Genomic DNA, 12,964 nt, shown 5'->3' with positions numbered 1-12,964 from the left:
GGAGGCTATTCACTTGAAATTTTCACCAGACATCAGAATTAACTCAAGAAATCCACACATTAAAATCCATAAACGAAGTTATGTGTAATAAAGAGGAATGACACAGGAAAAAAGTATTGAACATGCTAACTGAAATGTATTTAATACTTAGTGGAGAAGCTTTTGTTTGTAATGACAGCTTCAAGATGCTTCCTGTAGGAAGAAATTAATTGGCTGCAGTATTCAGGTGTGATTTTGGCCCATTCTTCTAAACATATTGTCTTTAAAGACATATTTCATTGGAAATATATTTACTGAAAAAAAACGACACACTTAATACTTCTTTCTCCCACTGTATCTCAGGTATTGACACTATGGCATTTCAGTGGGTGAAAAATATAGGAAATTAGTGTAACAGTGGAATTCTTTAGCAAAAATAATAGCTTTTTTCTGAGACAGGACTTGAATAAGAGCCAGATTGTACCTTTATATTAATATAGATACACCACAGTTGTAAAGTCTCTGTTCATAAATAACCTATTTGACAAATACCCATAGAAGCCATTGCAAAATTTTTCCATTATGTGCCACTTGGTTAAGGCACTCAGCAAACAGCAGTACAGATTACTCCTAGGTGAAGAAGGCCTTTGAGGACCTCGGATGGGAAACTATTTTCAAGACATCTGTAGATATTTCCCAGAGATTATATTTGTGTTGCTTTTACCACGAATAAGTGATTATTTCACCCCTTTGAGTCCAGTCCGTCTGTGTTTAACAGACGCATCTGATCTGAATCCTCTGCACCTGGAGAACTTTAACATGACCGACACCCTGTAATAGAAATGACCAAAAAGCCCCACAATGCAGTGCAAATAAATGGCTGTAGAGTGGAAAAGAGTACAGTGGTCGTATGCCAAACAGCGTTCCTCTCACTATGTAAGTGCACTACATCTTCATTTTCATAACAACGACAACTATGCCCTAGGTAGTGCACTTAATGAGCAATAGACAGCGATTTGGAATGCAGCCCTGGAATGTCGCTATAGCTTTCCAGCTAGCCAGTTGCTAATCAATCAGCACAGCAGCAACGAAAACTTTTACAGGGAGATTATGACTGCTGATTATATTCGGCTAGTGGCGCTGTGAAAAATAACACTTAGCTAACGTAGCTACGTGTAGAAAATTACCAGCAAAACCGTGCGGGTGAGTTCTTGTGCTAATTTTTTTTTGTTGTTAAAAAAACAACACCACAAAAACAAGTAGTCGCACCGTTAGCAAGCTAGCCATCAAAGTTGTGTGTTTTAGATAACGCTAGCTAAACCGGCTACTGTTGTGATTTCCCAGGCCTGAAAGGTTAACATTGCTAGCCAGAAAGCTAGCTAGCCCGTGTCCGGTGATGATTTATCAGGCTAACGCAGGCATCTAATAGCCATCGAGCAGCGGCCGTGACATTTGTAAGGCCGATTTGACAGCGATGTTTTAGTGTTAATAAATAGTCTGGTATTTATTTAAGCGTTGCAGTAAAGACGTGTTGGTTAAACAAATATAATTTCGGCTATAATCCAGGCAAATGATTTAGCTACGTAGTTAGCTCGCTGTGTATTTCTTCAGTGCTATACCAGCTGGAGATCATTTTTATAGTTTTATAATGCAACAAGGCTTTAAGTATAGGTTTATCTGATCACCAAACATTAAGGATTCGTAGCTACTGTTAGCTAACAGTACAACTTGTTCATCGACGTTACAAGGTCATTTTCTATCAAAAGTACTGCGCTTTATTATTTTTGTTTTATCTTGATACACACAGTTTACAAGGCCTTTACGTAACCGTTAGTTTGCTGGCCGTAATAGACCTTCCAGCAGTCTTAATATGCCTCTATAATGAACTGTATAGCTTTGATATTTAATAAAAGAATATAAATTATTGTTCGCTACATTGGTTAGCTGGGGACCAAGCTGCCTTCCAGCGCAACCAGCTCTGTGATATACAGCCATAACTCAAGCAGAATGAACCTTATCTAATATTTGATATCACTCATAGACCCATAGAGAATATATACAGTATCTCACAAAAGTGAGTACACCCCTCGCATTTTTGTAAATATTTGATTATATCTCTTCATGTGACAACACTGAAGAAATGACACTTTGCTACAATGTAAAGTAGTGAGTGTACAGCTTCTGTAACAGTGTAAATTTGCTGTCCCCTCAAAATAACTCAACACACAGCCATTAATGTCTAAACTGCTAGCAACAAAAGTGAGTACACCCCTAAGTGAAAATGTCCAAATTGGGCCCAAAGTGTCAATATTTTGTGTGGCCACCATTATTTTCCAGCACTGCCTTAACCCTCTTGGGCATGGAGTTCACCAGAGCTTCACAGATTGCCACTGGAGTCCCCTTCCACTCCTCCATGACGACATCACAGAGCTGGTGGATGTTAGAGACCTTGTGCTCTTCCACCTTCCGTTTGAGGATGCCCCACAGATGCTCAATAGGGTGTAGTCCATCACCTTCACCCTCAGCTTCTTTAGCAAGGCAGTGGTTGTCCTGGAGATGTGTTTGGGGTCATTATCATGCTGGAATACTGCCCTGTCTCCGGAGGGAGGGGATCATGCTCTGTTTAGGTATGTCAAAGTACATGTTGGCATTCATGGTTCCCTCAATGAACTGTAGCTCCCCGGTGCCGGCAGCACTCATGCAGCCCCAGACCATGACACTCCCACCACCATGCTTGACTGTAGGCAAGACACACTTGTCTTTGTACTCCTCACCTGGTTGCCACCACACACGCTTGACACCATCTGAACCAAATATGTTTATCTTGGTCTCATCAGACCACAGGACATGTTCCAGTAATCCATGTCCTTAGTCTGCTTGTCTTCAGCAAACTGTTTGCGGGCTTTCTTGTGCATCATCTTTAGAAGAGGCTTCCTTCTAGGACGACAGACATGCAGACCAATTTGATGCAGTGTGCGGCATATGGTCTGAGCACTGACAGGCTGACCCCCCACCCCTTCAACCTCAGCAGCAATGCTGGCAGCACTCATACGTCTATTTCCCAAAGACAACCTCTGGATATGATGCTGAGCACGTGCACTCAACTTCTTTGGTCGACCATGGCGAGGCCTGTTCTGAGTGGAACCTGTCCTGTTAAACCGCTGTATGGTCTTAGCCACCATGCTGCAGCTCAGTGTCAGGGTCTTGGCAATCTTCTTATTGCCTAGGCCATCTTTATGTACAGCAACAATTTTTTTTTTTCAGATCCTCAGAGAGTCCTCTGCCATGAGGTGCCATGTTGAAGTTCCAGTGACCAGTGTGAGAGCGATGACACCAAATTTAACACACCTGCTCCCCATTCACACCTGAGACATTGTAACACTAACAAGCCACATAACACCGGGGAGGGAAAATGGCTAATTGGGCCCAATTTGGACATTTTCACTTAGGGGTGTACTCACTTTTGTTGCTAGCGGTTTAGACATTTAATGGCTGTGTGTTGAGTTTTTTTGAGGGGACAGCAAATTTACACTGTTATACAACCTGTACACTCACTGCTTTACATTGTAGCAAAGTGTGATTTCTTCAGTGTTGTCACATGAAAAGATACAATCAAAAATTTACAAAAATATGAGGGGTGTACTCACTTTTGTGAGATAGTGTGTGTGTGTGTATGTGTATGTGTGTGTGTGTGTGTGTGTGTGTGTATGTATGTTTCATATGAATTTGCATTTATAGTCTTCCCAATTTTAACCTTCTACATGTTTCACGTCTTATGTAGAATGGTAACCTGCACATTTTACTGGTTGAGCAGTGATTTATTTGTAACTGAGGATAATGACCAAACACCATCACCCTCCTTGCTCGAACGTTGTCTTTATTTGTCCTTCGACCTTCAACCAGGTTGGCAGAGGACTAATATCCAGCTGTCAAGAATACTAGCACAGGTCCATGACAATCAACTGTTTTTCTGGAGCCACGCAGCTGCAACCAAGTAACTCAGAAAGATGAACATCGATGACAAGTTGGATGGGATCCTGATTCGATGTGGCACTGTGAACCTGCACCACTCAGTGCAAACTTTAGCACCCTCTGGGGTGGACAAAAGGGGAGGAGCAGGAGGAAGTTTGGATATGTCGCTTGGAGAAAAGAGCTTGGCCAATCAACCCCTGCTTGCTGATGATGATGATGAGGAGGAAGATGATGACGAAGATCTGGCTGGTGGGACGCTGACCTCACACAACCTCATCTCACACGATGCACTTATGGTTCATGAGGAGACGGTGAAGAACAATGCAGTGGGAGAACAAGACTTCTCTCAGCGGCTTTCTCACAAGCTACCATACACTCTACACATGCCTGTGAGTTCACTCTACATTACATATACAGTGCCTTCCATAATTTTGGCACCCTTCGTAAATATGAGCAAAGACTACTGTGAAAAATTTGTCTTGATTGTCTAAGCTTCTGATCTTTTGTTAAAAAAAATCACAAAACTTCTCTGCTCTCATGGATATCAAACAATTGCAAACACAATTGACAAAAAAGACAAAATCTTAAATGTTAAACATTGGTGTGCAACAATTATTGGCAACCTTTTAGTTGATACTTTGTGCTACCTCCCTTTGCCAAGATAACGGCTCTGTGTCTTCTCCTATAATGCCTGATTAAATTGGAGAATACATGGCAATCGATCTGAGACCATTCTTCCATACAGAATCTCTCCAGATCCTTCAAATTTCGAGGTCCACGCTTGTGGACTTTCACCTTCAGTTCACCCCACAGGTTATTGATGGGTATGGGTTATTGATGGGTAAGTCAGGGACTGGGATGGTCATGGTAGGACCTTGATTTTGTGGTCAGTAAACCATTTTTGTGTTGATTTTGATGCATGTTTTGGATCATTGTCCTGCTGGAAGATCCAACCACGGCCCATTTTAAGCTTTCTGGCAAAGGCATTCAGGTTTTCATTTAATATCTGTAGATATTTGATATTTGAGTCCATGATGTCATGTATCCTAACAAAATGTCCAGGTCCTCTGGCAGAAAAATAGTCCCAAAACATTAGAGAGCCACCGCTATATTTAACCATGGGCATGAGGTACTTTTCCATATGGCTACCTCACTGTGTGCACCAAAACCACCTCTGGTGTTTATTGCCAAAACCAGCTTTATTTTGTTTTCATCTGACTATAGAACAAGATCCCATTTGAAGTTCAAGTAGTGTCTGACAAACTGAAGATGCTTGAGTTTGTTTTTGGATGAGAGTAGAGGCTTTTTTTCTTGAAACCCTTCCAAACAATTTGCAGTGATATAGGTGACTTTGGATTGTAGTTTTGGAGACTTTCTGACCCCAAGATGCAACTAACTTCTGCAGTTTTCCAGTTGTGATCCTTGGAGATTTTTTGGCCACTCGAACCATCCTCTTCACAGTGTGTTGAGACGATATAGATACATGTCCAATTCCAGGTTGATTCATAACATTTCCAGTTGACTGGAACTTCTTAATTAATGCCCTGATGTTGGAAATGGGCATTTTCAATGCTTGTGCTATTTTCTTATAGCCACTTCCCATTTTGTGAAGCTCAACAACCTTTTGCCACACATCACAGCTATATTCCTTGGTCTTACCCATTGTTATGAATGAATTTGGCCTATGTGTTACCTCATATTTATACCCCTGTGAAACAGGGAGTCATTGTTGAACAATTTCCTGTTCCTAGTCACCCAGGTGTACTAAAAAAAGTTAATATCAGTGGGAATATACTTCAAATATATTTTTCTCATATGAATTCATAGGGGTGCCAATAATTGTTGCACACCTATATTTAATGAAGAGGTTTTTTTTTTTTTTTTTTAGATAAATCTGTTTCGTTTGCAATTGCTTGCTGTCCATGAGAGCAGAGTGTTTTTGTGATTTTATTTATTTATTTATTTATTTTAATGAAAGGTTAAACAATTTTTCACAGCCTTCTTTGCTCAAATTTACCAAAGGTGCCAATATTAGTGGAGGGCACTGGACTATATAAATGTACATCAGAGGAAGCAGGTGTGTATGTCAGTGTGTTCTAGCTTTAAAAAAAAAATCTTATTTAAAGTAATATAACTTTATATTGAAGTATTTCAGTTGATCCTCCCTTTTATGCTGTTTTTTTTTTATTGAGCAAGATTCACCTTTTATGCTGTATTACATAAAATGTCAATGGGCATTTTAGTCTAGTGTTGGGAACCATCTGATTTCAGCTTTTCTGTTTAGTGTAATTAAATTTTCATTTGTATTCTTTTCAGGTGAATATTAAACAGGAACTGAAGCTGTCCAACCCATTAATTCTCAATAAAAAGGACAAGAAACAGGAGACTGACCTTACAGAATGTCACAAAAAGAAGAAGAGAAAGCAGCGGTCTCCTGCAAAGGTAGCTATGCATTCTCAGTATATAGATTTTAAGAGGAATGGCATTTCTGCCACTGACTTTTTTCTTTTCTTTTTAAAACTGTGACAGTCATATGTCGACCACGTAAATGTGAGCAAGTAAACTGTGAATTAAACGATGTATCTAATCTGTTAGATTCTTACCATTAATGAAGATGGCTCACTGGGACATCAGAATCCAAAGTCACACATCTGCGAGCACTGCAACGCTGCTTTCCGAACAAATTACCATCTACAGAGACATGTCTTCATCCATACGGGTAACACAAACACTTGCACACCTACTGAATGTGCTGAAAATAGATGGTCCCCCCCTTTCCTTTATGATTATCTCTTTCTACAAATTCCTCTACAGGAGAAAAGCCTTTTCAGTGCAGTCAGTGTGACATGCGTTTCATTCAAAAGTACCTGTTGCAAAGACATGAGAAAATTCACACAGGTAAGAAGAAATCCCAAATCATAATTGTAATCATGATCAATATCTCTATCCAGCAATCAATTTTTGACCATTCATGTATATAATTATAGTAATATTCATTAGTCATTTTACTTTAAAACACACAATGTTTACTTGATGGATGTAGTATGTCTTATTTTCCAACTACTTGAATATGTTTTGATCCTGTAGGAGAAAAGCCATTTCGATGTGATGAGTGTGGGATGAGATTCATCCAGAAATATCATATGGAAAGACACAAGAGGACGCACAGTGGAGAGAAGCCCTATCAGTGTGATTACTGTCACCAGGTTAGAATAATACAATTTTCACATTTCCGTGCTGATCTTTTTGGGTGCTTTGACATGTGCAGTGTTTAATCCGTTTTTAATCAAACCCTGGTGGATTTTCCTCTTTGGTGCGGTTCGTTTGTGCAGGTAAGAACACACTAATCGCACTCCGGTGCAGACCTAAATAACTGGTCCAAGACCATCTGAGCATTCTTTAGCATGGTTCTATTGCTGTCAGAAAGCAGTTTGATCCTGATTCAACCCAGCTGCACAAAATGAACCAAACACGCCACGTGTTTTGTGTGGTGGGATCTGTTGTCGGATTTCTGACCAGTGAATGAAAGAGCTTGAAGCGTGCGTTTTCAGCCCTGCACACTCCTTAGCCAAAGTTTTTAAGCTTTTTGGTTTATTTAATTGTGTGCAGTTAGAAAACAAACAAAACCACATAGCAAGCAAAAACATTTTCTCTGATTTCGAAACCAGATTAATGGGTGTGAAAGTGTTCTTAGGGTCTTTATTTCTGCCTTATTGTGTATTGTTAACAACACTATACAAATGAACTGAAATTGAATTAATTATGCGTTTGTACTTGAATACAGGACTGTCCTTGTTTTGGCCAGTAGCTTGCCTTTCTTGAGGTATATTTTAAGCTAGAATTGTTTAATAGTGTCTCTTTTAACAAAAAAAATCTTTTTTTTTTGTCCTCAGTACTTCTCCAGGACTGATCGAGTCTTGAAGCATAGACGTATGTGCCATGAAAATAAGGAGAGAAAGGTCCATAAAGCAGCTGCCAAAGATGGCCTTATTCGCAGCACAGAAACACTCACATTCTCCTTCCCATCCAAGGAGAGCACTCTACCTAAGAAAAAGCGTCAGAAGTCCACTGATAAGAACAGCACCTCAGTCCAAAACACTGCTGTCACAGACAAAGCTGTGGAGGGTGGTGAGAAGAAGGAAGAGGATAGACTCGGCAAAAATGAATGTCTCCCTCTTTATGACGTTGCCATCAAGGTAAAGGATGAGTATGTAGTGACAGAATATTCTGTTGAACTCCCAGATTGTTCTCCAGGAAGCAGGCAGATTACTGGGGAGGCATCTTCTGATGAGATCATGCCTCCGAAAATAGTGCTGAAGAAGATTGCTAGCAAGAAGAATGTAAAACAGCAGCCCTTGGAACACTCGCAGCTTTTGTCACCTTTGTCATCATTTGAGGAGGGAAAAGTCACAAGATATACATTTGAAATTGTTGATAACAAGGGCATATTGGATGCAGAGCCAAGCCCTGACTTGGAGACTGTCGATCCGCTCCAGGTTGGGCCTACAAAGCCATCTGGCAGCAGCACAAACTATGATGATGCCATGCAGTTTCTCAAGAAGAAGCGTTACCTCCAGGCGACCACGGCCAATAACAGTCGGGAATATGCGCTGAATGTGAACAGCATCTCCTCACAGCCTTCAGTTACTCAGGCAGCTGTGGCCACTGTTATAGATGAGACTGTACCTGCCACAATCCTATCCGAGACTCAGACTCTGAACGTGGAGATCAAAGCGAGCCATGAGAAGAATGTGCTCCCTGATGAAGTCCTGCAGTCACTCCTGGATCACTACTCCATCAAGGCCAATGGACAGCCAGAGATCAGCTTCAGTGTAGCAGATACAGAAGTAACTTCCAGCATCTCCATCAATTCATCTGATGTTTCGGAGAGTAGCCCTACTGAGGCATTGGGCACTAGCTCCCAAGCACCCACTGCAGAGAAAGCTAGTCTTCTGCAAGAGTATTCAAAGTTTCTCCAACAAGCGTTGGAGAGGACCAGTCAGAATGACAGCTACCTGAACAGCCAGAGCCTAGCATTTGTGAATGATGGTGCAAGCCTTGGCGGGCAGCCCTTATTTTCTACAGACAAACAGTTTGGTTCTCCAAGTCGGTTTAGATCAGGTATGAACTCTCCTCTGAGACTGGACAAACCTCACTTTGGTCTTTTAGTAGATTCCCAACACTCATTCTCTTTTTCGGGTGATGAAACCAACCCATCTTCTGTGTCACCGACTGAGGACTTTCTGGAGCAGGTGTCCCCCAAAAAGACAGACACTCAGGGCATCACTCAAACGTTTCAGATTGCCACTTTTGATCAGAACTTCCGATCTCAGTTCCAGACGTCCCGGTCTGGACTGTCTTCACAATACAGTGTCTCCAATGGACAGGTCACCATAAGAAGTCATGGAGGAACAGACTTTCCAGAATTCTCTCTTGTTAACGTTACTGAAACCAGAACTCAAATTAGCTCCTCTCCAGATGCTACAAGCAGCCACACGTTTGGTTGAAAAAACAAAAAGAAAGCTATTTAATATTTTAGTCATTTAAAAGCACTTTATACTCTTTGCTCTGCGAATGTAAGCAGCACCGTATTGGTTGTTCATCTCATGGCAAGCATTTGAACTCCAGAAGTTCTCATTCTATTTGCTGGTTACTTTAATCATGCAAGGATGAGAATCATTTTAGGAAGTTGTTTTTGTTCTTCAGCACACTCATTTAATGTCTATATACATGTAAAAGGCACTTTTCTGTATTTTTTGTTAATTCAGTCAGTTCATCTGCACATCATACTGCACAACCAGTCTCTCTAAGAGAGAATTTATTCCTTAGAGGTACAAACAGATAAGCTCTTAAATTGCCAATTTAAACTCATGAATTCATAATTTTATATAATGAAATTCTCAGATATTTTTGCACAACACTATGAAGGTAATATTAATTTTAAAAAAAATAATTTAAATTATAATGGAACTAGGTACCTTGATTGACACCTTTTAATTTTTTTCTTTGTACAAAAAAGGTGTCCATCCATGGCACTAATATGCCATGACCATAAGAGATACAATTCATTTAGATTATACTGGGAGCGTATACCTCAAATACAGCATGGTGTAATTAATAAAGATATCAAAATTTGAGTGCATTCCTGAAGTTCAATTTTTCAGTAATGAAAAAGGTAGGCTTGAAGTAGGCTTACCTAAAAAGTTGTGTTTTCCTGCATGTAGTGCCTTTTTGTGTATCTGTGAAATATTCATACATACCCTTAACTGCCTTTCTTTACCAATCTTTTGTTTAGTTTTGACCATGAACCTAAAGAAATGAATGGTTTTAAAATTAGCTGACCAATTAAATTTGCACTTAGGCCTCATGGGCAAAATCAGTGCTCTTTATACCTAGGACTTTCAATCCAACTGGAGATACAAAACCCAGCCTGAATTATGGTGTTATTGGTCTCTTTTTGAAGCACCGGTTCTAATTTCCTCATTACAATTATGGAGATATTTTATAGGGTCAGATATTAGTGATGTCTTTATTTGCTATGTCATTTTATTGTGTGTTTGGTAGTTAGCAAGCAAATATCTGAAATTGGGAAATTACAGTTGAGTCATGTAACTTTAATCATTGTCCTTGAAATATGAACTAAAGTTTGCCTTGTCTATCTCTAAACTGACATTTGTGTATTCCCTGCATTGTTTGATGAAACAAATGGTGCATGACTTTGATCTTTGGTACATTTATTTAGTATTTATAACCATAGTTATTCTTGTTATACATCTTTCATTGAATGATGAATCACTTCAGCATACTGGCTTTGTTTATAATTTATGTATGATTCGATTTCTCTCTCTCTCTCTCTCTCTCTCTCTCCCCCCCCCCCCCCCCCCCCGGGGGAGGGGGGTGTTTGAAATGTCTTAACCAAGTCCATAAGCTGTAATTCATAGATGCTGGTTTTCAAAGCCTACAAGTGTGCCATGCTAAACTACAGACCAAATTTGATCTACATTGTAAAGAGATCTTTAATATAAATTACTGTTACTCATAATTCATTTGGAAACATTCCCTTATTTGACTCAGATGTGTGTCTTGTTTATGCATGCGCATATATATATATATATATATATATATATATATTGCCATATGTGTGTATGTATGTTGTACATTTAGAGCTGCACATTTTGTTTTGTGTATGCTAAGAGTGAGATGGAGAAATTGGAGATATTTGTGAACTCTGGATTTTTAGATGAATGTACTCTGTTAATTCAGTCTGCATAATCCTGTTGGTTCTGGCCTCAATGAACACTGCTCATGTTACTATAGATTCATAGAGACTAGTTTTCTTTTCTTTTCTCTTCCTCTCTCTTCCTGTAGTTGAAGATCACACAGTAGATAATGTCATTTTACATCTTAAAATCTCATAACTCTATTTCTCATTAATATAAGAATTGTTTAATTTTTCTACTAGATGCACTAATATCAAATCACTCAACAGATATCAGCTCTATATATCATGCACCTCTTGAGCACAAGTAAAAGTATTTTTTTTGTTTGTTTGTTTTTTTGGTTTTTAAATGGTAGTTGGTCCTGGATTAAAATTCATGAGGTTTCAAATCAGACAGGATGTCCCTCAAGTCAAAATAAAGTGAACACTTTTATTTGCCTTGTAGGATAGTAGTATTATTTTCTGTTACTGCTACAGTCAGTTGCATCAATTCTGTGATTTATTATTTTTTCTTTTGGCTTTATTTACATCCCATACATTGGAATTATGGGAGCATCGTTATTGATGGATACATTTCCCCCCTTGTTTAGATTGACACAATTAACTGTTCTTAAGCAGTGGTGGTTTCTGAACTTCTTAGTTATAGACGTTATCAAGTTGATGTGGGATGCATGTCCACTGTTTTATATACACTGGTTATATTTTTTATATGTATGCATTCTATTGTAGCCAAATTACTTCCATAGAACACCATTCATTTTATGCAATATGATGTATAGAACGTGGAGGGAAACTGTTTTGTTTTTTCTTTTCTTTCTTGATTGCATCTCTTGTGTATGTCCCTTTGAAATACAACTGAAGAGTTCAGTGGTGTTTCTTTTATTTGTTTTGGCATTTGTCCCTCTCCTTACTTCATTTTGTGGGTAATTACGTTTCACAATTGCATGTTTCTCTTCACTGTAGTGTTTGCGCTGAAGCTACAGTGCATTCCTGTTCTGGCCACCATATGTCAATAGACAGAGTCAACAGAGTCTTTCCTTTTGTCAATATACCTGGCAGAATACCAATGATATCCTCACATATTATGTTGATTTCTGAGTGTTTTTTATGATCAGACACAGCTTTTAGTCATTTAGTGTATGTGGATAGCTCCTTCAGACCTTTTTATGAAGTAATCTTCAGGATAATGCCTATCTACCCTCCACATAAAAATGAAATAAAACCATCCCCATTTGTTCTTGTTGTAACAAATACTGTATGGGCCAAATTTTCGAGATATTTTAGATTAGATCACTAAGCACTTTATTAGGAACACCTGTACACCTACACATTCATGCAATTATCTAATCAGCCAATCATGTGGCAGCAATGCAATGCATAAAATCATGCAGATTTGGACCAGTAGCTTCAGGTAATGTTCACATCAACCACTGGAATAGGGGGAGGGGAGGGGGGGGGTGATGTGATCTCAGTGATTTTGACCATGGCATGGTTGCTGCCAGATGGGCTGCTTTGAGAATTTCTGTAATTGCTAATCTCCTGTGATTTTCATGCACAAAAGTCTCTGGCGTTTATTTAAAATGGTGCAATATAGAAAAAACATGCAGTGAGTGGTAGTTCTGCGGCTGGAAACACCTTGTTGATTGGAGAGGTCAACAGAGAATGGTCAGATTGGTTCAAGCTGACAGAAAGGCTACAGTAACTCAGACACCCACTCTGTACAATTGTGGTGAGGAGAAAAGCATCTCAGAATGCACAACACATCGAACCTTGAGGCATATGGGCTACAACAAC

The 12,964-nt window shown here is 39.3% G+C and overlaps 1 protein-coding gene across 2 annotated transcripts; it reads left to right on the top strand.

The window, feature by feature from the left end:
- The first annotated feature begins 965 nt into the window (after positions 1 to 965).
- On the top strand, positions 966 to 10,820 carry znf148 (zinc finger protein 148). Of its 2 annotated transcripts, none has more exons than XM_053627299.1 (7): positions 966 to 1,182; positions 3,761 to 4,340; positions 6,268 to 6,393; positions 6,547 to 6,670; positions 6,766 to 6,849; positions 7,039 to 7,157; positions 7,845 to 10,820. In XM_053627299.1, the coding sequence occupies exons 2-7, from the start codon at positions 3,987 to 3,989 to the stop codon at positions 9,456 to 9,458; spliced, it is 2,421 nt and encodes an 806-aa protein (XP_053483274.1). In that variant the 5' UTR covers positions 966 to 1,182; positions 3,761 to 3,986; the 3' UTR covers positions 9,459 to 10,820. The 2 variants fall into 2 exon arrangements, with proteins under 2 accessions (XP_053483274.1, XP_053483273.1); XM_053627298.1 differs by having other exon boundaries at positions 967 to 1,182; positions 3,883 to 4,340.
- Positions 10,821 to 12,964: the final 2,144 nt, after the last annotated feature.

This window comes from Ictalurus furcatus, chromosome 6, assembly GCF_023375685.1.
Source record: "Ictalurus furcatus strain D&B chromosome 6, Billie_1.0, whole genome shotgun sequence".
Classification (NCBI taxonomy): Eukaryota; Metazoa; Chordata; class Actinopteri; order Siluriformes; family Ictaluridae; genus Ictalurus; species Ictalurus furcatus.
This window is presented reverse-complemented; position numbering and strand designations above follow the sequence as displayed.

Excerpts from the sequence above, each read along its gene's own strand:
- znf148 (XM_053627299.1), top strand. The coding sequence starts at position 3,987 with ATGAACATCGATGACAAGTTGGATGGGATCCTGATTCGATGTGGCACT. Across the intron at positions 6,671-6,765 it reads ACATGTCTTCATCCATACGG|GAGAAAAGCCTTTTCAGTGC; the intron begins GTAACACAAACA and ends ATTCCTCTACAG. Across the intron at positions 7,158-7,844 it reads AGTGTGATTACTGTCACCAG|TACTTCTCCAGGACTGATCG; the intron begins GTTAGAATAATA and ends TTTTGTCCTCAG.